General features: G+C 43.5%; 1 protein-coding gene across 7 annotated transcripts in view; it reads right to left on the reverse strand.

The window, feature by feature from the left end:
- SLAIN2 (SLAIN motif family member 2) overlaps positions 1-23,625 on the reverse strand; it is a 346,739-nt gene that overhangs the window by 293,932 nt on the left and 29,182 nt on the right. For 4 of the 7 annotated variants that reach the window (XM_070757205.1, XM_070757202.1, XM_070757200.1 and 1 more), the window contains one exon: positions 17,249-17,537. In XM_070757205.1, the coding sequence (XP_070613306.1) occupies positions 17,249-17,537 (289 nt within the window). Of the gene's footprint in view, positions 1-7,682; positions 10,833-17,248; positions 17,538-23,625 lie in introns of those variants that run through there. The other 3 variants (XM_070757201.1, XM_070757198.1, XM_070757204.1) reach the window with 2 other exon arrangements.

Genomic DNA, 23,625 nt, shown 5'->3' on the forward strand with positions numbered 1-23,625 from the left:
GTTGAACCGGAAGTTCCAGGGGTTTTTTTTTGCTCCCCCAGGATTCAGCCTTTCTAGGAGTCTGATGAGGGTGAAAATGGGTTCTCTCCCCAACAAAGGCCCTCTGGAGGCCAGAAAATGGTCCGTTTGCCAACTTCTTCAAGTTGGGCTCCTGGAACCATTTTCACCCTCCCCAGGCTCCTAGAAAGAGCTTGGGGAGAGAAAAAAATGGGCCTTTTCTACGTCCTCCAGATGCTGAACACAGGCTGTTTCTCAACTCCTAGTGGGCCCAGAAGACCCAAAAATCAGCTGGCTGGCGTGCACATGTATACCAGGCATCAGCTTGCATACTCACTGTTATGTTCGTTTAAATATATTGAAGAAATTCACTGATTGGTTAAGACGCGGCTAATGTAAGTTGCTGCCAAAGTTAAACAGTTGTCAGTTAGAAAAAGCCCGCGTTTAACAAAGGCTAACCCGTTGCCCCTGTTGGGAGTTGCTTTTCTGGCGAATGCTTGCTCTTAGTGTTTCATTGAATAAATGTGTTATGAACCAATAGAAGTCTCCGGTGCAGTGATTTAACAGTGGCGACGTCACTGTTATGGCTCTGTTGTGGTTAGCTCAGGCCCAGCTCCTGCCCCAAGGACTGTGGATGTGGGGGAGACATCCACATGCTGCAGGCCTGTTTTGCCCCCGGTGGAATCTGCTGATGAAGGCTCCTCTGACCAAGAAGACATGAGTGACAGGGAGGAGGAGAGTGTGGCAGACATCTCAGAAGGAGATCAATTATCTAGCTCCTCCTGGGATTCAGAACAAGAGTTAATGATACAGCCACGCATGTGGAGAACGATGCATAGGCAACAACAACTGAGAGATTATTATCAAAGAAAATGAGGCCACCTGTGGTTGGGTGGGGCTGTGGTAATTAGTGAGGCTGCTATAAATAGCAGCCTGTGGGTTTGGCCATTGTGGAGGATTATCTGATTGTTGTGTTTCATGACTGCTTTGCTGACTTTGATCTTTGTGTGCTGATTTTCCCCCGCTTTGAAACTAAACCAGAGCAAAGTGTGTTTCACTTTGTGAAAGAAGAAGGACTGTGAATTGCCTCACAGCTGCAAGCTAAGTATCACAGAACTGATAAGGGACTTATCAGTTCTGGAGACAAGTGCTCTTTGCTATACAAAAAGAGTGCTCTGTATATTTGCATTTTTGGTATAAAGAACATTGTTTTGAATTTTCAAACGTGTGTGTGTCTGAAATTGTATCTGTGCATTTTTGGGAGGATTCTACCAGAGAGCTCGACAGAACATAGCTCATATGCCACTTGCAGCTCATGTGCCATAGAAATATAGACTATAGAGCAGGGGTTTCCAACCGTGGCAACTTTAAGACTTGTGGACTTCAATTCTCTCTGGGAGTTGAAGTCCACAAGTCCTAAATTTGCCAAGGTTGGAGACCTGTGCTGTAGACTATTGCCAGAATTCTACTCTGAGTGAAAAGCAATGTCTCCCTCTGCTGTTCTTATTCTGGATCTGCAGAGGAAGAAATCTGGAAATCGCCTATTAAAAAGCAATAGAATGTAGAGTTGGATTTTTGTTTTTGCTTTGTAATTGATGGAAAATATGCGGTGTTGACCTACTAACACTAAAAACATTAACCGTTTAATCTGTCGAGTTATACGAGAGTCACCCAGAAAGTAATGCACCACATTTTTTTCTTCAACAATTATTTATTGAACACAATGAAACTTACACAAAAGAAAGCATGATGTTTCTTCTACACTCCCTATTTTTCCCTGTAATCTCTATCCCATTCTATGGCCTTCCTCCAGCGAGACACAAGGGCATGTATGCCCCATCGGTACCACTCCTTGTTCTGGTCACGAAGCCATTTCCATCTTCTAATGGCCTCACCCGCTGTGACCAACGACTAACCGTACTTCTGTCGACTGCAGATTCTCCATAAACTGTACACAAACGTTTGTGAATGTTTCCAACAGTTTCTTTCTCCGCAGTGAGAAATTCAATGACACGGTGCTTGTAATGTTCATCACTTAAAGACACCATTTCAAAACACTGCTGCAGCTACGCTATCTGTCTGAATAAACTCAACATTTACACACGCACTCCTGACAATTCAAATAATGTATATCTAAAGTTTCGCATTCGTATTACTGTAGGCTGAGAAAAAAATGTGGTGCATTACTTTCTGGGTGACCCTCATACATCAACAACCCAATTTTAGCTTTTATAAGATACACTGAAAGCCTCCTTCAAGTTTCTTGATATCGACATCTCTTGGGAAACTGTGGCACAAGATTGATCAACGTGGTGCTTGGCGATCCACGAAGGCTGCTAGATATCTGAGGCCAGAAGAACATTCATAGCAGAAGAGAAGCGAACATTCCACAAAACGAGAGCTGCAAATGCTGTGACAATGGTGTCCACATATATCTGCCCAACATGTGGGAGAACATTTCGTGGCTGTATAGTCCTTACCAGCCAACTCTAGACAGCCCACAACCTGGGATGTCAAGGTCCTCTTCGAACATGATGGACGAACATCAGCTTTTATATTATTATATTAAACTGATATTTATTTATTTATTCAACATATGGAATATCACAGAGGTCCCCAACCTTTTTTGCACCAGGGACCGGCTTTAAGCTAGACCAGTTTTCCATGGCCCGGGGGGGGGGGGGGCTTTGGTCATATGGGGGTGGGGTTATGGAGGGGTGGAGCCAGGGCCGCCATCAGAAATTTTGGGGCCCCATACAGCCTAAGTGTCTGGGGGCCCCCTCCCCGCCATTTTAAAACTACTTTATTTTGCGACATACCAATTATGTATGAAATTTACCTTCTTTGGGGAGGGGTGAAAGGGGAGAGTAAGAGAAGAAGGAGTGAAAGAAGGGAATGAGGGAGGAAAGAAGGGAGGAAGGAAAAGGAAAGCAAGAAATGGAGGGAGGAAAGGAAGGAAAGAAAGAAAGAAAGAAAGAAAGAAAGAAAGGGGGAAGGGACAGGAACAGAGGAAGGAAGCAAGGAAACTTATGAAAGGGGAGAGTAAGAGAGGAAAGACTGAAGGAAGGGAGGGAGGGAAGAAGGTAGGAAGGAGAAAGAAAAGAAGAAATAGAGGAAGGGAAGGTAAAAGAGAGAAAGAAAAAGAGCAAGAAAGAAAGAAAGAAAGAAAGAGAATGAAAGAGAAATAAAAATAGAGAGGGGGAATGAAAGAAATGGAAGGAGGGAAGGAAGGAGAGAAAGCAAGAGAAAGAAAGAAAGCAAGAGAGAGAAAAAAGAATGAAAGAGCAAGAGAGCAAGAGAGCAAAAGAAAGAGAAAGAAAGAAAGAAAGAAAGAAAGAAAGAAAGAAAGGCAACTTCAAAGAAAGGCTCACTGAGCATCTCTCACTCTCTTTCTATCCCTCTTTCTTTCTCTCTCTTCCTTTCTATCTCTCCTCTTCCTTTATCTCCTATCTCTCTCTCCCTTTCTCTCCCCCCTCTCTCCCCCCTCTTTCCCTCTCTCCCTCTCTTGCTATCTCTCCCCCTCTCCCTCTCTTTCTCTCTCTCCCTCTCTTGCTATCTCTTTCTCTCCCCCCTCTCTCCCTCTCTCTTTCTCTCTCTCCCTCTCTTGCTATCTCTTTCTCTCTCTTTCTCCCCCCTCTCTCCCTCTCTCCTTCTCCCTCTCTCTCTCCCCCCTCTCTCTCTTTCTCTCTCTCCTCTCTTGCTATCTCTTTCTTTCTCTCTCTTTCTCCCCCCCCTCTCCCTCTCTCTTTCTCCCTCTCCCTCTCTTTCTCTCTCTCTCCCCCCTCTCCCTCTCTCTTTCTCTCTCTCCCTCTCTTGCTATCTCTTTCTCTCTCTTTCTCCCCCTCTCTCCCTCTCTCTTTCTCCCTCTCCCTCCACTCACCCATCCCGGGGGTCTTTTTCGGACTTGCCAATCCAAGTCACGCAGCCTTGCGGAGCTCCTGGTGGTCTCTCATCCCCGAATCAGCCAGGTAAACACGGGCCCCTCTTCCCTGGCCCGAAACCAGCGAAGGTTGGGGGAATTTCTGCGCAACCCTGGCCACTTTCGGGGTTAAATTCCTCTCCCCGCCCTCTCCGCACCTCCGAAGGGAGCAGGGCAGCGTTGCTGGGCTGGCCAATTCTGGGCAGGGGATGAATTCCTCCCGGGGGGTGGAGGTGTGGATGTGTGCGTGCGCCCAGAAGGCGTCCGAACTTTGCCCGGCGGAGCTCTGCAAACACGAGGCAGGGAGGGAGGAAGGCCGTTGCCCGGCCAGCGGGCACCAAACAGGGCAGGGCTCCATGGGAGGGGAGGGGGCGCCCCGCGTGGGACACCCCCACGGCGGGCTCCGTCCGGTCGGGGAAAAAGGAGGGCAGGGGTCTCTCGGCTGGGGCGGCGCTGGGGGCGCTCTGCACACGCTCAGGGGGCCCGAAGCTGCGTGTGAAAGGGAAGGGGAGGGGGCACCTCGCGGCTGGGGGCTGCCTGGCTTTGTTATTTTGGCTGGGGGGGGAGTTAGGAAGGTCCTACTTCTCCCCCCCCCAGCCAAAAACTCAAAGCCTATCTGCTGGATACGGGCGATGAGTGGGACAGAGCGACGCGGAAGCCTCTTGCAGCAGCTGCCACAGCCACCGGCTTCGGCGCCGCTCGTCCCGCTCATCGCCCGTATCCAGCAGATAGGCTTTGAGTTTTTGGCTGGGGGGGGGAGAAGTAGGACCTTCCTAAGTCCCCCCCCAGCCAAAAACTCAAAGCCTATCTGCTGGATACGGGCGATGAGTGGGACAGAGCGGCGCGGAAGCCTCTTGCAGCAGCTGCCACAGCCACCGGCTTCGGCGCCGCTCGTCCCACTCATCGCCCGTATCCAGCAGATAGGCTTTGAGTTTTTGGCTGGGGGGGGAGAAGTAGGACCTTCCTAAGTCCCCCCCCAGCCAAAAACTCAAAGCCAGGCAGCCCCCAGCCGCCAAAGGAGCCTCCTGATTCTCCCCGCCCTGCCCGACGCCCCACCCTGTCCTGCATAATGTCCTCTGCCGGGAGGGCAGCGGCGCCGCGGACCGGCTGGAAAACCCCAACGGCCCGGTCCCGGTCCGCGGACCGGCGGTTGGGGACCTCTGGAATATCATACATGGAATAGCAACGAATAGGAACATTTTACCTAGATTAGTAAAAAAAATGTTAAAAATATCTGTGTTCGATTATCAATGTTGAGGCTATCTAACCATTGATGTGTAGAATCCTTCATAACAAACAACAACAGATAATGGACTGGTATATGCCCTCAGCTGACAGAGAGATAGAATCAAGATCCTGTGAAGTGTTAAGGCCACTTTATAGTGCCTTGGTAAGGCCACATGTGGAATACTTCATCCAGTTTTTGTTGCCACAGTGTAAAAAAGATGTTGACACTCTAGAAAAAGTGCAGAGAAGAGCAACAAAGATGAATAGGGGACTGAAGACTAAAACATCTAAAGAACGGTTGCTGGAACTGGATATATCTAGTCTTATTAAAAGAAGGACTAGGAGAGACATGATAGCAGTGTTCCAATATCTTAGGGATTGCCACAGAGGAGTACTCAGGCTATTCTCCAAAGCATCCGAGGATAGAACAAGAAGCAATGGGTGGAAACTAATCAAGGAGTGAAGCAACTTAGAACTGAGGATAAATTTCCTGACAATGAGAACAATTAATCAGTGGAAGAACTTGCCTCCAGAAGTTGTGACTTCTCCAACACTGGAAGTTTTTAAGATGAGATTGGACAACTATTTGTGTGAGATGGTATAAAATTTCCTGCTTGAGCGAGAGGTTGGACTAGGAGACTTCCAATGTCCCTTCTAACTCTATTATTCTATTCTAATGTCTGGGCATTCAGGTTTCAGGGGTATGAAGCTAGTTTGCTTGTGGTGCATCCTGGATAGCGTAATAGAATGAACTAAACTACTGTAAGTAGAAACTTAAGTAGCCGCCCCAAGTCCTCGCAGAAGGGCGGTATACAAATCTAATAAATAAATAAATAAATAAAATTGTGGCAGCCAGGCTACTCTGTAGAACAAGGGTGTCAAACTCGATTTCATTATGGTGTGTTTGAGCTTGAGAGACTGGGGTGGGTGTGGCCAGGGTGGGCAGGGCCGCTTGATGTCACTCATGTTGGGGACGCCTATGGTGGCCCAAGCACTCTGCCAGTAAAAACAGACTCATGAGCTGTTTTCAGCTGTGAGGGCCTCTTGCAGCCTTCTGCCAATGAAAATGAAGCTCAGGAGTAAGGTGTGGCGCTCCAGAGCCTATTTTTGCTGGCAGAGGCACTGCAAGCTGGTCCTTCACTGTTTCCAGGACAGCCCCACAGGCCAGATCTAAACAAGCTGCAGGCCGGATCCGGCACCCAGGCCTTCAGCTTGACACTCCTGTTGTAGACTATCCTGGCTCTGAAATATATTGAGCTGTGTTTTGCCATGATTTATAGTAAAGTCTGCAGATGGATCAATAATTCACCTGGATGCATGTCTGGGAGGACCTCACCATTAGGTAGAGGGAGCCAAGCTTTCTGTGTTTGTTAGAACCACCCTACAATGTGTTATGTTGTAAAAATGTCAACTTTAGGGGAAATAACTATTTTATCTTTTTGTAGTATTCCCTAGGGCTGTGAAGGCTGTCCAAATTTGGAGGGCATGTTAAGATATTCATGGCAACTAAGTCAGCCAATGGGAGTTAAACCCTTCTGAGTCTGTGCAGAGAATCGAAACTGAAAATTTAAGCTTAAGGCTGGTTGTAGCTCAGCCCACTCTGTGCTCTTAATTCTGAATTAGAAGCTGCTTGTGTTTTACTTATAACTGCTGCTACATTGAAGAACTCTGCTAATGGTATTGTATTTATTTTATTTCTTTATTTAGTAGATTTATAAGCTGCCCAACTCCTTCTGGACTCTGTGCGTTGCACAACAATTAAAACCAATATAAATATATATATCTGTATCTGTCTGTACGTCTGGATTTAATTTTATGCAACAAACACTAATAGGGCGGACTATGATTCAGAACACAAGTGGCTGATCCATAGCACCATTATTCAAGAATTTGGAATCAGAACTATCATTAGGGGTTTAGGTTCATCCACTCGAAAAATTTCACTTTGATAAAAATGCAAACACAAAATCGTGCCTCTAATTAGCAGTAAATTGAGAGAAAGTTATCTTCCTTGTGATGAAATGTACAACAATGTTTATGCAGGAACAAAAAAGGCCATTAAAAAAAACTTTAGAGAATGGTAAATCTACTTAAGCTTTAAAAAAATAATAAAAATAGAAGAAACTCTATTCTGTTGTTTTGTAAGAGAACAAATGAAGATTTAGAAAACAGAACATCTGAAAAGAAAAACTAAGAAGCTAGCATGCATTAATGGTAAATTTACAACATTTCATATGAATAAAATTAAAAGTAAAATTAACCAGGTTACATTATTAAAACAAAATAATTTATGCAGACATTAAAAATAGTTATATAAATTATGCTGTTGCTAACCGTTCTCTGTTACTGTCTAGTTTGCTTTCACTTTTAAAATAAACTCTCCCTTTTCCTATTTGATTCATAATATACTATGCTTAAAAATGGGATTGTTTGTATTATGTGTAATTTGAACATAAGGCAGCATCTCCCATTCAAGTTTCTTTTCTGAAAACATTCAAATGAACAAAGTATTTAATATACTTAAAGCAAACAACAAATATTTCATTTTATATATATTTTATTTCAAAAAGGAGTCAAAGAAATGTTTTAAGAATACCTATATTCTTCCTTTTTACACTTTTTTATTATTAACATTTACAAAAAAACATTCAAACACTGAAGAAAAATTAAATAAATTTTAGAAGCTGAACTCCTGTTTTCTGCCTACATACATACGTACAATTCTGAGCTGTTGACACAATCCCCCCCCACCATTCATAAAACCCTTAACAACTATTGTCAAACATAAATTAAGTAAATCATAGGCACTAGTTTATCATATTCATGTTTCCACACTTCAATATACCCAAACCTCTAAAACACAGAAAGTCATAGGATGTCATGGCAATCAAATGAACTGACAATGTGAAAGTCTCCTCTAACTACACCTTTTTCAGGAATCTAAATTTGCTGGATGTTTATTGCAATGTGGCAGCAGGGGAATGATGCCCTTAAAACTTGATGCTTTATTGAAGTAACGCAAGGGTGAACTTCCATAAAAACACACTTATAAATCAAGGTGATGTAGCTTGGTTAAAAAAGGCAACATCTGGATGTTTGAAGAAAATACTCAGTTAAATATCATTATTTTTGTAGTAAAAGTAGAAATGAGAATGTCCCCACTTATAAAGACTGCAATATCTGTTTTGCTAGAGCCCCATTTTAAAAATTAGGATAGGCAAAAGTTACCTAAAAATATTTAGATTATCTCATGTTTTCTTTTCGGCGCGTTAAATAGGCTGGACTAACAGTGCAGCACAGCTCTGTTAGCTTCTCTCCCTATAATTATTGGCTACCCTGATTTAAGAAGACCACCTCAGTTCAATTCTTCTTGTTCTGACTTGACTGTAAATTAGGATGTGTTGATAGTGACATTCCCAGTTAAAGGAAAAGAATCACTTCCCACACTGTGCTTGTGACTCACTCACAGAAGTGCAAGTAATCTCACTATGTAAAGCGACAAGATAAGAGATGCCCATCTCTTACTCGCAGATGATAAACGCACGTCTGAAAGGTCTCTATATTGTGCCTTCAGAACCCAGCAACTAAAGATCCCAGAATCCCATCCCTTACACCAGACCACAGAAGGGCCCTTCCTTTCCAATTAAAAAAAAAGAAAAGAAATTTAAACATTGCCTGAGTGCTGGAACAGATGTCTAATCCTATCCTGCCTTGGTCACATTTCCAATTCAAGTAAAAAAATTGCATGGCTTTTAATCCGCTAATCTAGGAAGGCTAATCTAAATAATAGAAGACTGGAATCCCCAAAACCACTTAACTCTCTCTTTTTTTTCTGGTAAAAATTCAAAAGCACGCATTTTAAGAGGCAGGCATGAATGAGGTTTTTTTTCAAGCTGCAAACAGAATGTGTTTGGATGTTCAGTCCTTTACCAAAATGGTATCCTAGCTAAAACCTTGGGTTTTTTTAAAGCTCAGTGCTTTACACCAGGGGTTTCCAACCTTGGCAACTTTAAGACTTGTGGGATTTAACTCCCAGAGTTGAAGTCCAAAAGTCTTAAAGTTGCCAAGGTTGGAGACCTCTGTTTTAGACGGCAAAAGGAAATGTTATTCTAAGAGACTGCCTTTTTTTTTCCCTTAAAAAGAAAAATAATTCTTGCAACCGACTTATTCTGAATTTCTTTCTGGCAAAAGTAGCTTACTTTCTGTCTTCCACTCCAACATAAAAGCAACTGAAAAGGGGATCTGCAAAAGATGGGGCTTTGGGTATTAGTATTTTTTTTCCTACTGCGTGATGGGATACCCTGACAAATAAGGACTGGCGAAATAGCGAAAAGCCGACAACGGTTAGAGGAACAAACCACTTTGTAAACATACATGGCAGAGTTTTCTGTTTTTTCTTTGCAAACTGTTACCAACAATGCAAAATACAAATATAAGGCAAAGTACATCAGTTAAAGTATTAATAAGGGGCAATAAACCTCAGTGGAAGTATTTACAATTCAACACACCTTTAGGAAGCTGATTTTTTTTTCTTTTTAATAAAGAGAAAGACGGACTCCCTCATACTGTGAAACATAACCCACATGAATAAATCATTTGGTATCAGCGGAACAACTGATTTCTTTAGAACCTCTGGTTAAGGGCTGCATAGCTGTTTTTCCCTTCATGTTAACTACGGGCCTGCTCAAGTTGCACTCCAGGTAGTAAGCACGTGGCGATATGTCTTCATCCCTTCTCTTTCCAGGAAGCTTGCTTGTAAAAAGAACTTGTATATTCAAAAAATATCACTGCAAAAAAAGAGAGAGAAAGGCTATTTTCCTGAGCCAGGAACAGCTAGTTTTGGGATTGTACAACTGAAAACGAGCCCTTTTGGCAATCGTAGTATTATACAAAACCTGATATGAACAAGTCAACATAAAAAAAATGCAACCTATGCTTATGATGTCCCAGAGGCCTAGGTTTGTTTTGTAAAAAAAATGGTACGGACTTTCCTACCGCTCCCACAGTGAGATTCCAGAGACGACGTTCTGGTGTGACTCAGTTTCTCAACACATCTCTTCCACAATTGTCTAAAGCAATTGTCTCACCTAGCCCAGTTAGCATTTTTACAATCTAATTTTTTTTTTTTTGCTTTGATTGACCATTAATATTTCTCTTCTACATGCTACAGAAATTTCGCCTTGGTCTTTAAAATCAAGTAATGTGTGATCTTTCAAGATTTTTTTTTTTTGCTTAACATTTTACGTGCTGCTTTTTTTCCAAAATGGACATATCTTTGGCATATTAATGATATTAAAGATATCTGCCCTGGTTTGCATCCGTGGTGGGCTGCTGCTGTAGTAGCCATGTGAGCGTTGATAACAATTTTTAGGAAGCAGGGAAGCGGAGCTTCAGAAATGATACGTGATTCACGTAAAAATGATTTGAGTGATCACCAAGTATATGATGTTAGTGTCATTAAAGTGCTGTTTTATAATCTCTGCCAGCTTGTGCTAATTAAAGACAGAGAGATCTGGAGAGTTTTCAACCCCTCCCTCCCAAAGTATATTTCCATTGGTCTGCATGTTGACTTGTGGTTTAGCCTGGTGAAGATGGGCGTGGCTGAGTTACATGCGCTGCCGCTCAATAGCAGCCATCCTTCCAGCTCTCGTCTTTTGCGCTGCTATAGGCTTTGGGAGCTGGCAAAGATCTGAAACAGAGAAAATGAGATGCATCAGAAAAGTTTCTCCAAGATATTCTGGTTCATTATTTATCTATTTTCTTTACCTTTTGATGTAATGAACAAAAATGGAAACAATCAAAGGTTCTGTACTATTTATCTCCTAATGCCAAATAATTTTAATAATATTCAGCAATGCCTTTTCTTATTCCTCCTTTCGGTCCCCTAATTCAGTGTTTCCCTGGTCAGGTGTGCCGCAAAGAAGAAAGCTTCCGGTCTCACAACTTTTTGCTGAGAGTGTGAAGAGCAAAAAGTTGTGAGACCGGAAGCTGAGCTTCCTTCTTTGCGCCTTCCAAGTTTTCCGGCAGCTGCAGCACCCCGCCCGGCTGGAGCTTCCCTGGCGTCGGCAGCAGGTGAGCTTTAGGGCCCGGCGGGAGGGCGTTGGCAGCAGGAGGGCGTTGGCAGCAGCGGCACCAGGCAGTAGCCGCTGGGCGTCGGCAGGGTGGTCGGCTGCGAGCCAGAACTCCAGGACAGAGGCACCAACGACGGCGGCTGGACATGTTGCTGTACGCCGTACATGCTGGCATTGCGTGGCTGGCACTTGCCTGCTAGCTGGGCTGGGACGGAGGCTCCAGCCCCATGCCCATGCCCAGCGCAACGCTAGCATGTACAGCATCTAGCAACATGTCCAGCCACCGCCGTCGGTGCCTCCGTTCCGGAGCTCCGCCTCACAGCTGACCACCCTGCCACAGCCCCATGGCTACTGCCCAATGCCGCTGCTGCGGCGTGGTGTACGAGAAAGAGAGAAAGAAAAAGAGAGAGAAAGAGAGAGAAAGAGATAGCGAGAGAGGGATAGAGAGAAAGAGAGAGAAAGCAAAAAAGAGAGAGAAGAGAGATAGCAAGAAAGAGAGAAAGAGATAGCGAGAGAGGGGGGAGAGAAAGAGAGAGAAAGCAAAAAAAGAGAGAAAGAGATAGCAAGAAAGAGAGAGAAAGAGAGAGAGAGGGAGAGAGAAGGGGAAGAGAGAAAGAGAAAGACAGCAAGAGAGAGAGAGAGAAAGAGGGGGAAGGAGGGAGAGGGAAAGACATAGAGGGAGGGAAGGCAGGAGAGAGAAAGGGAGCAAAAAAGAGAGGAAGGAAGGGAGAAACAAAGAGGGATGGAGAGAGGTAAAGAAAGAGGAAGGAAGGAAGAGAAAGAGGGAGAGAGAGAAATAGAGCGAAAGGGAGGAAGAGAGATTTTGTGTGTGTGCAAACTTTCTTTAGCGCCGGCTCAATGTTCCCCAGGATTTTGTAAATGTGAATAATGTGCTGCGGCTCAAAAAAGGTTGGGAAACACTGCCCTAATTATTCCAGTAGTCTGACACATGAAGATGTTTTCGTACATCTTCCTAATGCCCGTTATTGTATAATAACACAGGCCTACAAAAAAAATATTTTTGAACATAGCCATGTTGTGCTACTTACTTACATGTTGTACATGTAATTCCTCCAAGCAACACAATAAGGCCACCAATTTGTAAGTTTTTTTCTGGCTAAAATTTAAGAGTCCTCAACTGTGGAATCACTAGATGGCAGCAAAAGAACAAAAGTTATGCAGAACCACCACAGCTGCTGCCAATTGCTTTTTCACCAAAAAAATATTTATTTATTTATTTTGTCAAGTATGTATTGGTAGTATACAAAGATATAAAAATGTTTATAAACATGATATTGGTACTAATACTAGAGAAACATTAGGACGGTAGTCACGCTAGTGCACTTATGCACACTCCTTACTGACCTCTTAGGAATTGGGTGAGGTCAACAGTGGGTAGTCTAAGGGTAAAGTTTTGGGGGTTTGGTGATGATACCACAGAATCAGGTAGTGAGTTCCATGTATTAACTACTCAGTTGAGTTTGGAGCGGTTTACTTTGAGTTTATATCTGTTGTGTGCCTGCGTATTGTCGTGATTAAAGCTGAAGTAGTCAACGTAGTGCTAAGATTTCTTAGCCTAGGATTTCAAGTCTGGTTGCGTAGGGCATTCTGTTGTGTGTGGAGGACTTTAGATGTAAGTGACAAGTTAGAGATCTGTCTATGTCCGTTTTCTTCCAAATGAACATTGACTGACTGATCCGTTGAACATACTGTGGCAGTAAAGAGGTAGAATTGTTGCCTGTCTTGGCTGACATCTGGTGGTTGTCCGGATTTGTGCAGCCAAAGTGCAACTGCAAGTTGAAAGTTGTCGAAGCGCCCCATGACTGGGAAATAATTTTACTGATTCTTGCATGTAATCACAGCATGCGCCTGCACTCGGTACATTTCCTGGTTAAAGAACCCCCTTGGGAATTTCAATATTATTTGCTCATTTAAAATTTTACAATTTTAGCTCACTCTTTGATAAAAGTCATCCTGCGACAAGGTGACTCAGCTAAGGGTGTCTACAGGTACGTTCATAGCATTTCTTGCACAGAATGAACGGGAGAGACTAGACCAAGGGTCTCCAACCTTGGCAACTTTAAGACTTGTGAACTTCAATTCCCAGAATTCCTCAGCCAGCAAAGCTGTCAGACTCGTTGCGTTTTCCTTCCTATCTTCAACTGCACTTCAACTGTCATAAGAAATGGGGGTGGGGGGAGGTATTCAGTATTGGGTGGGGGGAAAGTTTGCTGGAGGAGCCCAATAGAATTTTGAGAAAGGGTGAAGAAGGGGGGCAGCTGGAGGCTGGCACAGATGCGCAGAGCAGACCTGCTTATCAGCGAGCCAAGGTTAACGGCCACACATTCCAAAAACGTGACACGCCAGCGAAGATGCACCCACCTGACGATTATGGGCAATGTGGATTGGATGAACTGCAAAGGGGGGTGTTGGGGTTATTTTGTAATAGCCATCTCTCGCACCTTTTCCCTTAGACTTTTCTTTTCTTTTGATGCATTCACTTCTGATTTAGTAAAAGTGACCTTTGGAGTTCAAAATGGACTCTGAGCTTTACTTTCCTAAATTCTGAACGAAGCAGACCTGACAAAAGCTGGCTGAGGGACTCTGGGAGTTGAGGTCCACAAGTTTCAAAGTTGCCAAGGTTGGAGGCCCCTGGACTAGAAGGTAAAGAGGCAAGCAAGTATAAAGGCAGTCCTTGATATATGACTGTCGTGGACCCTGCCCACTATCATTACATGTCAAGATGGGCTTTAATGACCCCACCGCCTGCTCTCCCTAATGAGGTACTTAAAATGACTGCATGGGTTATTAAGCAGACCATGTGGTGCCTGAGGTTGGGGAGGCTTTGGGAGGTCTACCACAGCCCTGCCCGCCCTTGGTCTTCCAAAGCGTTGCCCGCCACAAGCTACCCATGCTCCATTTCATAACTCTTGTGTTCTCCACATACTTTGGGCCTGCTTTCCCCCATCCACTAGGTCCTCACAGGCCTCTTCCTTCCCCACTGAGTCTCGAAGAACTTCATTGCACAGCCATATGGCACGATTCTGAAAGCAGTCATGTTCCCAGAGGCTGTACTGAATTGTGGTTTCTGGGAACATGGTGGCTACTTCCTGAATCGCGCCCCAGGGCTGCCATGTCCAAGTGATCCGTTTTCCTCCCCTAATACAGCCTAGGCAGCGCTACAAAAAAAGACAAGAGACCCCGAAGCTTCCTGGAGTGCTGTGCAAATTGTGTTAGGGAAGTAGAAAGGAGCGATTTGTTGCGTGGCCACGTGGCACAATTCAGAAAACAGCCATTGTTCCAGGTGACAATTCAATATGGCAGCTGCTTCTAGAATCATGCTGCGCAACCTTGTGTTTAAGTGATCTGTTCTAGAAGCCTCTGGAACTTTTCAAAAGGCAAGCGAGGAGGAGGGTGTGGGACTTGGATTTTTTTGGGGGGGAAATCAGACCTAATGTCTGCAGAGATCTGGTGTGTGTGTGCGTGCGTGCAAAGGCCTGTAGGGATGTGTATGGGGGGGATTGCAGAACGGTTGTAAAGTTGGACAACTGCGAGGGTGCTGAAGTGGCTTTTGGAAAGTCCGTTGTAACTTTGAACAGCCATTAAGGACTGATCATTAAGCAAGGACTACTTGTAGTATTATTGATTGATTGATTGGATTTACAGCGTTCCCTTGATTTTCGCGGGTTCGAACTTCGCGAATAGCCTATACAGCGTTCCCTCGATTTTCGCGGGTTCGAACTTCGCGGATAGCCTATACCACGGTTTTTAAAAAAATATTAATTAAAAAATATTTCACGTTTTTTCCCCTATACTATGGTTTTCCCCGCCCGATGACGTCATACGTCATCGCCAAAGTAATAATTTTTGCAAATAAATAACAAAAAAAATAATTACTGCTAAGAAATAATTATGTTTATAAATATCAGGATCACTAAGTGTCTTATTCAATGGTGAGTACCAGTAATAAGGGTGAGTAAATGGCTGTTAAGGGAATGGGAAATGGTAATTTAGGGGTTTAAAGTGTTAAGGGATGGCTTGTGACACTGTCCATAGCCAAAAATGGTGTATTTACTTCCGCATCTCTACTTCGCGGAAATTCGACTTTCGCGGGCGGTCTCGGAATGCATCCCTCGCAGAAATTGAGGGAACAGTGTACCACGTTTTTTCAAAAATATTAATTAAAAAAATATTTCGCGGGTTTTTTTCTATACCACGGTTTTTCCCGCCAATGATGTCATACATCGTCACCAAGCTTTCATCTGCCATTACTGATTGGCCGAAATCTTGGGCAATCAGCATTATCGCAAAAAATAAATAAATTATTGTTAATAAATAATTATGTTTATAAATATCTGGATCACTAAGTGTCTTATTCAATGGTGAGTACCAGTAATAATGGTGAGTAAATGGTTGTTAGGGGAATGGGAAATGGTAATTTAGGGGTTTAAAGTGTTAAGGGATGGCTCGTGATACTGTTAATAGCCAAAAATGGTGTATTTACTTTCGCATCTCTACTTCGCGGAAATTTGACTTTCGCGGGCGGTCTTGGAACGCATCCCTGTGAAAATCGAGGGAACACTGTATATGCCCGCCCCCCTCCAAGGATTTGGAGCAGCTTACAACATGTAAAAATAAACAATAAAATACAGTAATCTAAATCCAATTAATTAAAACTAAGTAACTACCGTACTCCAAAATCCTTAATAGTGTTAAAAATCAATCATACCCATTCAAACAACAGCCATATATAACGTTCGTTGGCCAGGGGGCTACGATCTAATCGCCCAAAGCCTGGCAGCATAAATATGTCTTAAGACTCTTATGGAAGGCGAGGAGGTGGGGTAAGTGCGAATCTCCAGGGGGAGCTGATTCCAGTAGGCTGGGGCCCTCAGAGAGAAGGCCCTTCCTCTAGGCCCCACCAAGTGACATTGTCTAGTTGACGGGATCTGGAGAAGGCCGACCTGTGGGACCTAACCGGACGCTGGGACTCATACAGCAGAAGGCAGTCCTGCAAGTAATCTGGCCCGATGCCATGCAGTCTAACATTGTCATGAGCCAGAAAACGTCCTTGGTGTAAAGAATCTATGCAAGAATTCCACAAAGAACCTCAAAATAAGAAAGACAATGATAGACTAGAGTAAGAAAAAAAGCCTTCCAGTATAGATTTAAGTCAAAATGTACACATGGTAATGATTATTTAAAATTATAGTTATTTCATTCAAAAGCAATAGTGTAAAAAAACACCCAAAATTACTTTCCACCTTTGTTGATATAAAAACTGCAGCGTCCATAAAACATTCAGCTCTTTCAAAGTCTACCCATTTATTTATTTATTTCTTTATTGGATTTGTATGCCGCCCCTCTCCGCAGACTCGGGGCGGCTAACAACAACAGTAAAACAGTATATAACAAAATCCAATACTAAAAACAGTTAAAAACCCATTATATAAAAACCAAGCATACATACAGACATACCATGCATAAAATTGTAAAGGCCTAGGGGGAAAGTGTATCTCAGTTCCCCCATGCCTGGCGGCAGAGGTGGGTTTTAAGCAGCTTACAAAAGGCAAGGAGGGTGGGGGCAATTCTAATCTCTGGGGGGAGTTGGTTCCAGAGGGCCGGGGCCGTCACAGAGAAGGCTCTTCCTCTGGGTCCCGCCAAGCGACATTGTTTGGTTGACGGTACCCGGAGAAGACCCACTCTGTGGGACCTAACTGGTCACTGGGATTCGTGCATATCCCCCATCTTATCCCAAAACACTTATCCAAAGGCAGAAAAATAGATTTAAGTGTCCCCCCCCCCCAGATTACACACAAAATAACATTCCTTTCTATTACCCGCTTCTCAGAAGTACCAGAAATACACCACTGAAAAATACGTTCGTTTTGATACAAAACTGTCTTGTTTTTCCGAATAAACACATGAGACACAAATCATTCTGGATACGTGAAATAATGCTCCCACAAGACACGAGCGTTTCTCCCACATGATGGTTTTCCCCAATGTAAAATGTGAAAAGCGGCGGACTCACCTGCGAACGGGCTGTGTGAGTTTGCTGCGAGGCACTGGAATGCCCCCGGTGGAGGGGGCACTAGGTCTTGGCAAGCCACTCCTTAACCCCGTGGTTCCTGCAGGTCTGGTAAGCGTAGCACTGTTGATGCTGCTGGATGGACTTGCTGAGGCAGAACCGGGAGCCGCTAAAGGCAGCTGTGTGGCTTCGGAAACAGAATTAGGTCCATGGGTATTAAACGCTTTTACTGGCTGTCTCAGAGCCAGAGGTGAGGGCGCTGCTGGAGACCGGAACTTACTGGGAGACGGAACTGGAATAGCACCAAAAGAAAGATAGTCACGTTCAGAGCAGTAAAATGGACGCCACCTAAAATCAGGCCGAACCTCAAACGCCTCAGCGATGCAGTAGAACAGCAGCCAATATGTATTATTTCACAGTAGCCAATACTTCTGAATGTTTTTGAGAGAAGCAAATAGCTCAACTTTAAATGACAATTTACTTTCAATATTCTACTGGAAAAAAATGAGCAACTCAATGAGAAGCAGTTTAAATAAAAACAGCTGCGGTGACAAGTAACCGTATAGATAATTCATTTACATCTACTTTTCATGGATGATGTGCGTAAAATATGTCTAAGTTTCAGCAATTCCTTACTGAAAAAGAAAATTTAGGAGTCCTCAAGTTTAAATGTATTCTAATTATTACCTTTCTATGACAGCAGAAAATGAAAGTAATATATCCAGCAAACTAAGAATGTAGTTCTTCCAGTCAGATGTACAATATACAGCAGAAACAACATTAATTAATATGTTACAATCCTTTAAATTGTGTATGCATGCACCAGATTGAAATTTAACAAGTATTAACTTCAATTAAATTGAAGCTCGTATTCAAACTATGAATTTGCAAGGCATAGTACATTTAAAGAGTAATTACGGGCCTGCCTCAAGGACCAAATATACTATAGCTCAAAGTATGAACATATGAATGTGGTTCACATGAATGTAGTTCTTCCAGTCAGGTGTACAATATACAGCAGAAACAGCATTAATTAATACGTTATAATACTTTAAATTGTATATGCATGCATCAGATTGAAATTTAACAAGTATGGTGGTACCTCTACTTAAGAACTTAATTCGTTCCGTGACCAGGTTCTTAAGTAGAAACATTCTTAAGAAGAAACAATTTTTCCCATAGGAATCAATGTAAAAGCAAATAATGCATGCAAACCCATCAGTAAAGAAATAAAAGCTCACAATTTGGGTGGGAGGAGAAGGAGGAGGAGGAAGAAGAGGAGGAGGACAGTCGCTGCTGAAGGAAGAAGGTGAGGTGAAGGGAAACAAAAAAATCCCAAAGTTTAAGACTTAAAAAAAAAAAAAAGAGGGACTCTGAGGCGGCGAGGAGGAGCATGAGCCTCCCATACACCCGGCGTGAGACTGCCTCCCATACACTGCGCCAGAGAGAGAAACCCAGGCGGGCGAGCGGGGGGAACCTCCTGCTCCTTTGACCAAAAGGCGGCGGCTGCTGCTGTTGCTGCTACCTGCTTCCTCTTCCTTCCCATGCTGAAGGGCTCCCCTCTCCTCTCGCCCGCTCGCTTTGTAGCCGGCGCCTTTCCTTCACTGTGGTGACTCCTCCGTTTAGCTGAAGCCGAGTTGATCCAGCTGGGACGAAGCGCCCCCTTTGCCTTTCCATACCCAGACGCTCCGGAAGGCAACCTCATGCCGGGTTTCTGGGAGACAGCACAACGGAGTCACCACAGCAAAGTGATTTATTCCCTCTCCAAGCGGAAAGGAAAATACTCCGTTCGCTCTGGGCTACCCAGAGTGAAGGGAGCATTTCTTTTCTCTGGGCGCTAGCAGATGTTTATTCCCTCTCCAAGCGCCCAGAAAAAGGAAAATGCTTTGTTCGCTCTGAACTGCCAAAGCCTCCTTAAGCGCCACCGAAAGGCTCCTCTGGCACCCAGAAAAGTCTGAGATGGGCGGGATTAAAGGGGCAATGGCAGGAAACTGGACGGGCCTTTGTGCCGCTCTCAAATTTCCCAGGAAATTTTTCCGGGCTCGGGTTCTTAAGTAGAAAATGGTTCTTAAGAAGAGGCAAAAAAATCTTGAACACCAGGTTTTTATCTAGAAAAGTTCTTAAGTAGAGGCATTCTTAAGTAAGGTACCACTGTATTAAGTTCAATTAAACAAGGCTCGTATTCAAACTATGAATTTGCAAGGCATAGTACATTCAAACAGTAATTATGGGCCTGCCTCAAGGACTAAATATACTATAGCTCAAAGTATGAACATAGTTTATGATAGACCACCCAATAGAAAGGTTATGGTCTGTAATCATGCAAGCCAGCAATGGGTTGCTCCTGGTTCAGACTGGTTCTTAGAACTGGTAATGCCGGCAGTGGGAGGCTCCGCCCATCTGCCTAGGAAGCTTCTGCGCATAAGGGTCACCCACATGCAAACCAGTGGCAAAATTATATAGAACCCACCACTGATGCAAACAATGCAGGCCTGATAGAATTTAAGACAGTGGTTCTCAACCTGGGGGTTGAGATCCCTTTGGGGGTTGAATGACCGTTTCACAGGGGTCGCCCAAGACTATGGGAAAAGACAAATTTCCCATGGTGTTAGAAAAGCTTCTATTCTGGCACCTTGGAATATATTTATATTTATATATCCGACCAATCAGGCGTTTACAGTGGGGGTGTCCCTTTTACCTTCCTGCCAATCAGCTTAAAGGTCTGTTGGGAGAATTGACACTAGACTTATGGTTGGGGGTCAGTACAACACAAGGAACTGTATTAAGGGGTCGTGGCATCAGAGAGGTTGAGAACTGCAAGAGATTCAGGAAGAATTACATTTCAAGAAAATGGTTAGATTTGATACTAAACAGTTGACTTTACATGTTACAGACTGTTATAATCATTTTCTTCTGATGCTTCATACGTTTATGCTGTACAGTAGTCCCTCACCTATCGCTGGTGTTACGTTCCAGACCTGGCCGCGATAGGTGAAATCTGCGATGGGGAATTTATCGACTGATAGTACTTATTTAAGTATTTATATTGTAATTGTTTGGTAAGTTTTCATTGTTTTAAGTGTTTATAAACCCTTCCCACACAGTATTTATTTTAGATACAGTATTTAAATACAGTATTTACAATTTTTTTTTTTTAAACCTGCCGATCGAGTTTGGCGGGCTGTTTAAATCTGCCAATCGACTTCCTCAGAAACCCGCGATGAAGTGAAGCCGCAGTAGGTGAAGCGTGGTATAGCGAGGGACTACTGTATTCTATTAAAATGCAAAAGGATCTTTTTGTTAAGAATGTCTAGAGGAATTACCAAGGTGGCACCGTGAAGGCATTTTCTGGAGGGGGAGGGAGAACAGAGACTCGGTTTGAAAAAGATCAACATAATGAATTACAAAAACTGCTAAATAAACACAGGGATACTTGAGAAGCATTCAATATAACTACAGATCCTGAAAGCTCATAAATAAATAAACACAATTCCAGCTTAGGGTAGGGAAATCTTTCTGAAATACACAATAGTAAATTCAGGGATAAAAGTCCGTTATGTATATATATATATTTCAAGGGCCACTAAGAAAACATATTAGTTTCTCTTAAAATGCTCTAAGACAGGGGTGTTAAACTAATGGCGTCACGGCATCATCATGTGACGTTATCGAGTCTTTTCCTTCCTTCGCTAAACCAGGCATGGGCGTGGCCAGCACATGACACACCCGGGGTGCAGGCTGGGAGTTTGACAGCCCTGTCAAAGACATCCTATAAACAAGGCATACCAAACTGACTTTGTACAAAAAAATTATTTGCCTGCAAAACACACTGCCCACAGATGGTAATTTTGCAGTAACAAAAAGAGGCTTTTACAAGAGAAAGCACATGGCTCAGAAAAGGGTTTCTTTGTCTGAGGTCTAAATCATTTGCAGTCTGATGTAAGTATTAATGAACTGTCCCCCTTTGTTCCATTTTCATATAAGTCTTTAGTTCAGAGACATTGATTTGCAACCACACTTCTATACTACCCACTTTCAACACCAACAGCACACAAATTAGATATCTTAATGGTGCCACACTAATTAGAATCCTCTCAAGGCAGTCAGTGGCTCAAAAATGAATCCCTCTAGTAAAGAAATAACTTACAAATCTTGAGAGCAACACTAACCCAATAGGCATGAAAATACAGAAGGAACTATACAGTATACCGAGGAAATTTGGCTTAAGAACCTTAAGCCAAAAGATTAATTATGTTTATCTTTTTTTCCCAATAAAAACCCTAGATAACTGTTTACAATTTAAATCTGATGCCTGAAGTCATTTATAAACTATGGAAAGAAACTGAAGCTCAAGCTAAGTAAGACTTCTAAAATAACTACATTTGATGTGATAGGGTTTTGAAGTTTCAGGTAGCTGGGATGGTTGCAATAATCTTGACATTGGTTTTGTATGTGTAAAGCAGAAGTCCACATAAAGTTATCCAAAATAGATGATTGTTATACTGATGACTTATGATGCTCACCAAAATCTATCTGCCAGTTTTCTAAAGCTTTTAGTGAATATTATTTGGGCGTCTTTTGTATTGTGAAATCGGCATAAACACTGGAATAATCTTCACTACTTAAAATTTCTGAAGTCAGTCAATGTTTGGTATTGTGAGTTTTCAAATAATGTGGACAAACTTTATAAAAACATGCCAGAGCTTTTAAAAAAATACTGTGATTAAGTTTAGCTTTCTCAAAGACTCCATATACAGTGGTACCTCTACTTACGAACTTAATTCGTTCCGTGACCAGGTTTGTAAGTAGAAACGTTTGTAAGTAGAAACAATTTTTCCCATAGAAATCAATGTAAAAGTGAATAATGTGTGCAAATGCATCCCAAAACTCACCCCTTTCGCCTTATTACCTCCGACATTCAGATCCTTGTTCGGGGGCGGATGGAGGAGGGGGGAGGGAAGACAGCGGAGCTGCCAGGAAGGAGCCTTATAGGTGGATTAACACACGCGTGAAGCTGCCTGGCAGCTTGTCAGCCGGCGGGGCGTCCACCCTCCTTGAAAGTGTTTTCGGTGGCGGCAGCAGGCAGAGGGGAATCCCAGCCGTGGCAAGGACCGGCGCTTTGGCCTCAGACAAGGCTCCCTTGCTTGCACTTGGTGCCTGGCACTCGCTTCTTCGGGGGGAGAGTCCCTTCAAGGCGCCCTCATCCCCGGCACCTGCGCTCGCTGATCAAGAAGCCTTTACACTTTTTTTGGCCTCTTGTTTGTTCTGTAGGGAGTGGGATCAATAGGAGAAGGAGGAGGAGGGCATCCATCTCTCCTCGCTTCCGCTTCTCCTTCCGCCGCTCCTTCCAATTAAGACAGTTCTCGAGCCTGCGGGGGGAGTGGGGAATTAAAGCCAGCTGCTTTGGGACTCTCCCAGGGACTCTCCCAGAGGAAGTGGGTGCCAGGCACCAAGTGCGAGCCAGGGAGCCTTGTCTGAGGCCGAAGCGCTGGGCCTTGCCATGGCTGGGATTCCCCGCCTCCGGACTGCCGCCACAAGCAAAGGGAAAATCCCAGGTGTTTCGGCTGGCTACAGTTGGCGTTGGCAGTCCATAGGCAGGGAATCCTGGCAGGGGCAGCAAGCAAAGGAAAAATCCAGCCACGGCAGTCACAAGGCAGGGGAATCTCTGCGGCAATAAAAGAGCGCACGCGCAGTAAGAGATCACACGCACCTGGACTCGGGTTCGTAAGGTGAAGATGGTTTGGAAGTAGAGGCAAAGAAATCTTAAACATTGGGTTTGTATCTCGAAAAGTTTGTCAGTAGAGGCATTTGTAAATAGAGGTACCACTGTATTATCCTGATAATATTAAGTTTCCGTAGCTATTTTTTTTTTAGCAGAAAAGTACAAAACTACTTTAAATAGTTGTCCCATGACTTCTTTAAAAGCACAACATAAAAACTCCAAAAGTAATTAGTCCTATTGAAAATAGTGGGTTTTAAAAAGTATCCTTCCTTCACCAACCATGAATTTCAGAACTATCAAACGAATAATATTAATTGGTACAGTGTTGCTTAAACACAACACAGTGAAGTTGTCTCAAACTTGAATAAAACAGAACAAAAACTCTAAACCAAACAGCTGTTGAGAAGATATCCAGGCTATAAGAATTTTTATCCTGGTGTCTTAAAGCAGTCTACAAAGATCACCAAATGGCCCGAAGTGCCAACCAAAGCAGCAATGGTACATTCGGTCTAGAAAAGCATGCCAATCAAACAGCCCTAGAACTCCGCTCAAGGATGCCGAGCTGACTTAAAGCAAAACCAACCAAATTCAATTAAGTATAATTAATGGGAGTTTCTTCTTAGGAAGCAAGAAGGAAATTCATTTATACAACCTCCTC

This window comes from Erythrolamprus reginae, chromosome 7 (assembly GCF_031021105.1).
Source record: "Erythrolamprus reginae isolate rEryReg1 chromosome 7, rEryReg1.hap1, whole genome shotgun sequence".
NCBI lineage: Eukaryota > Metazoa > Chordata > Lepidosauria > Squamata > Dipsadidae > Erythrolamprus > Erythrolamprus reginae.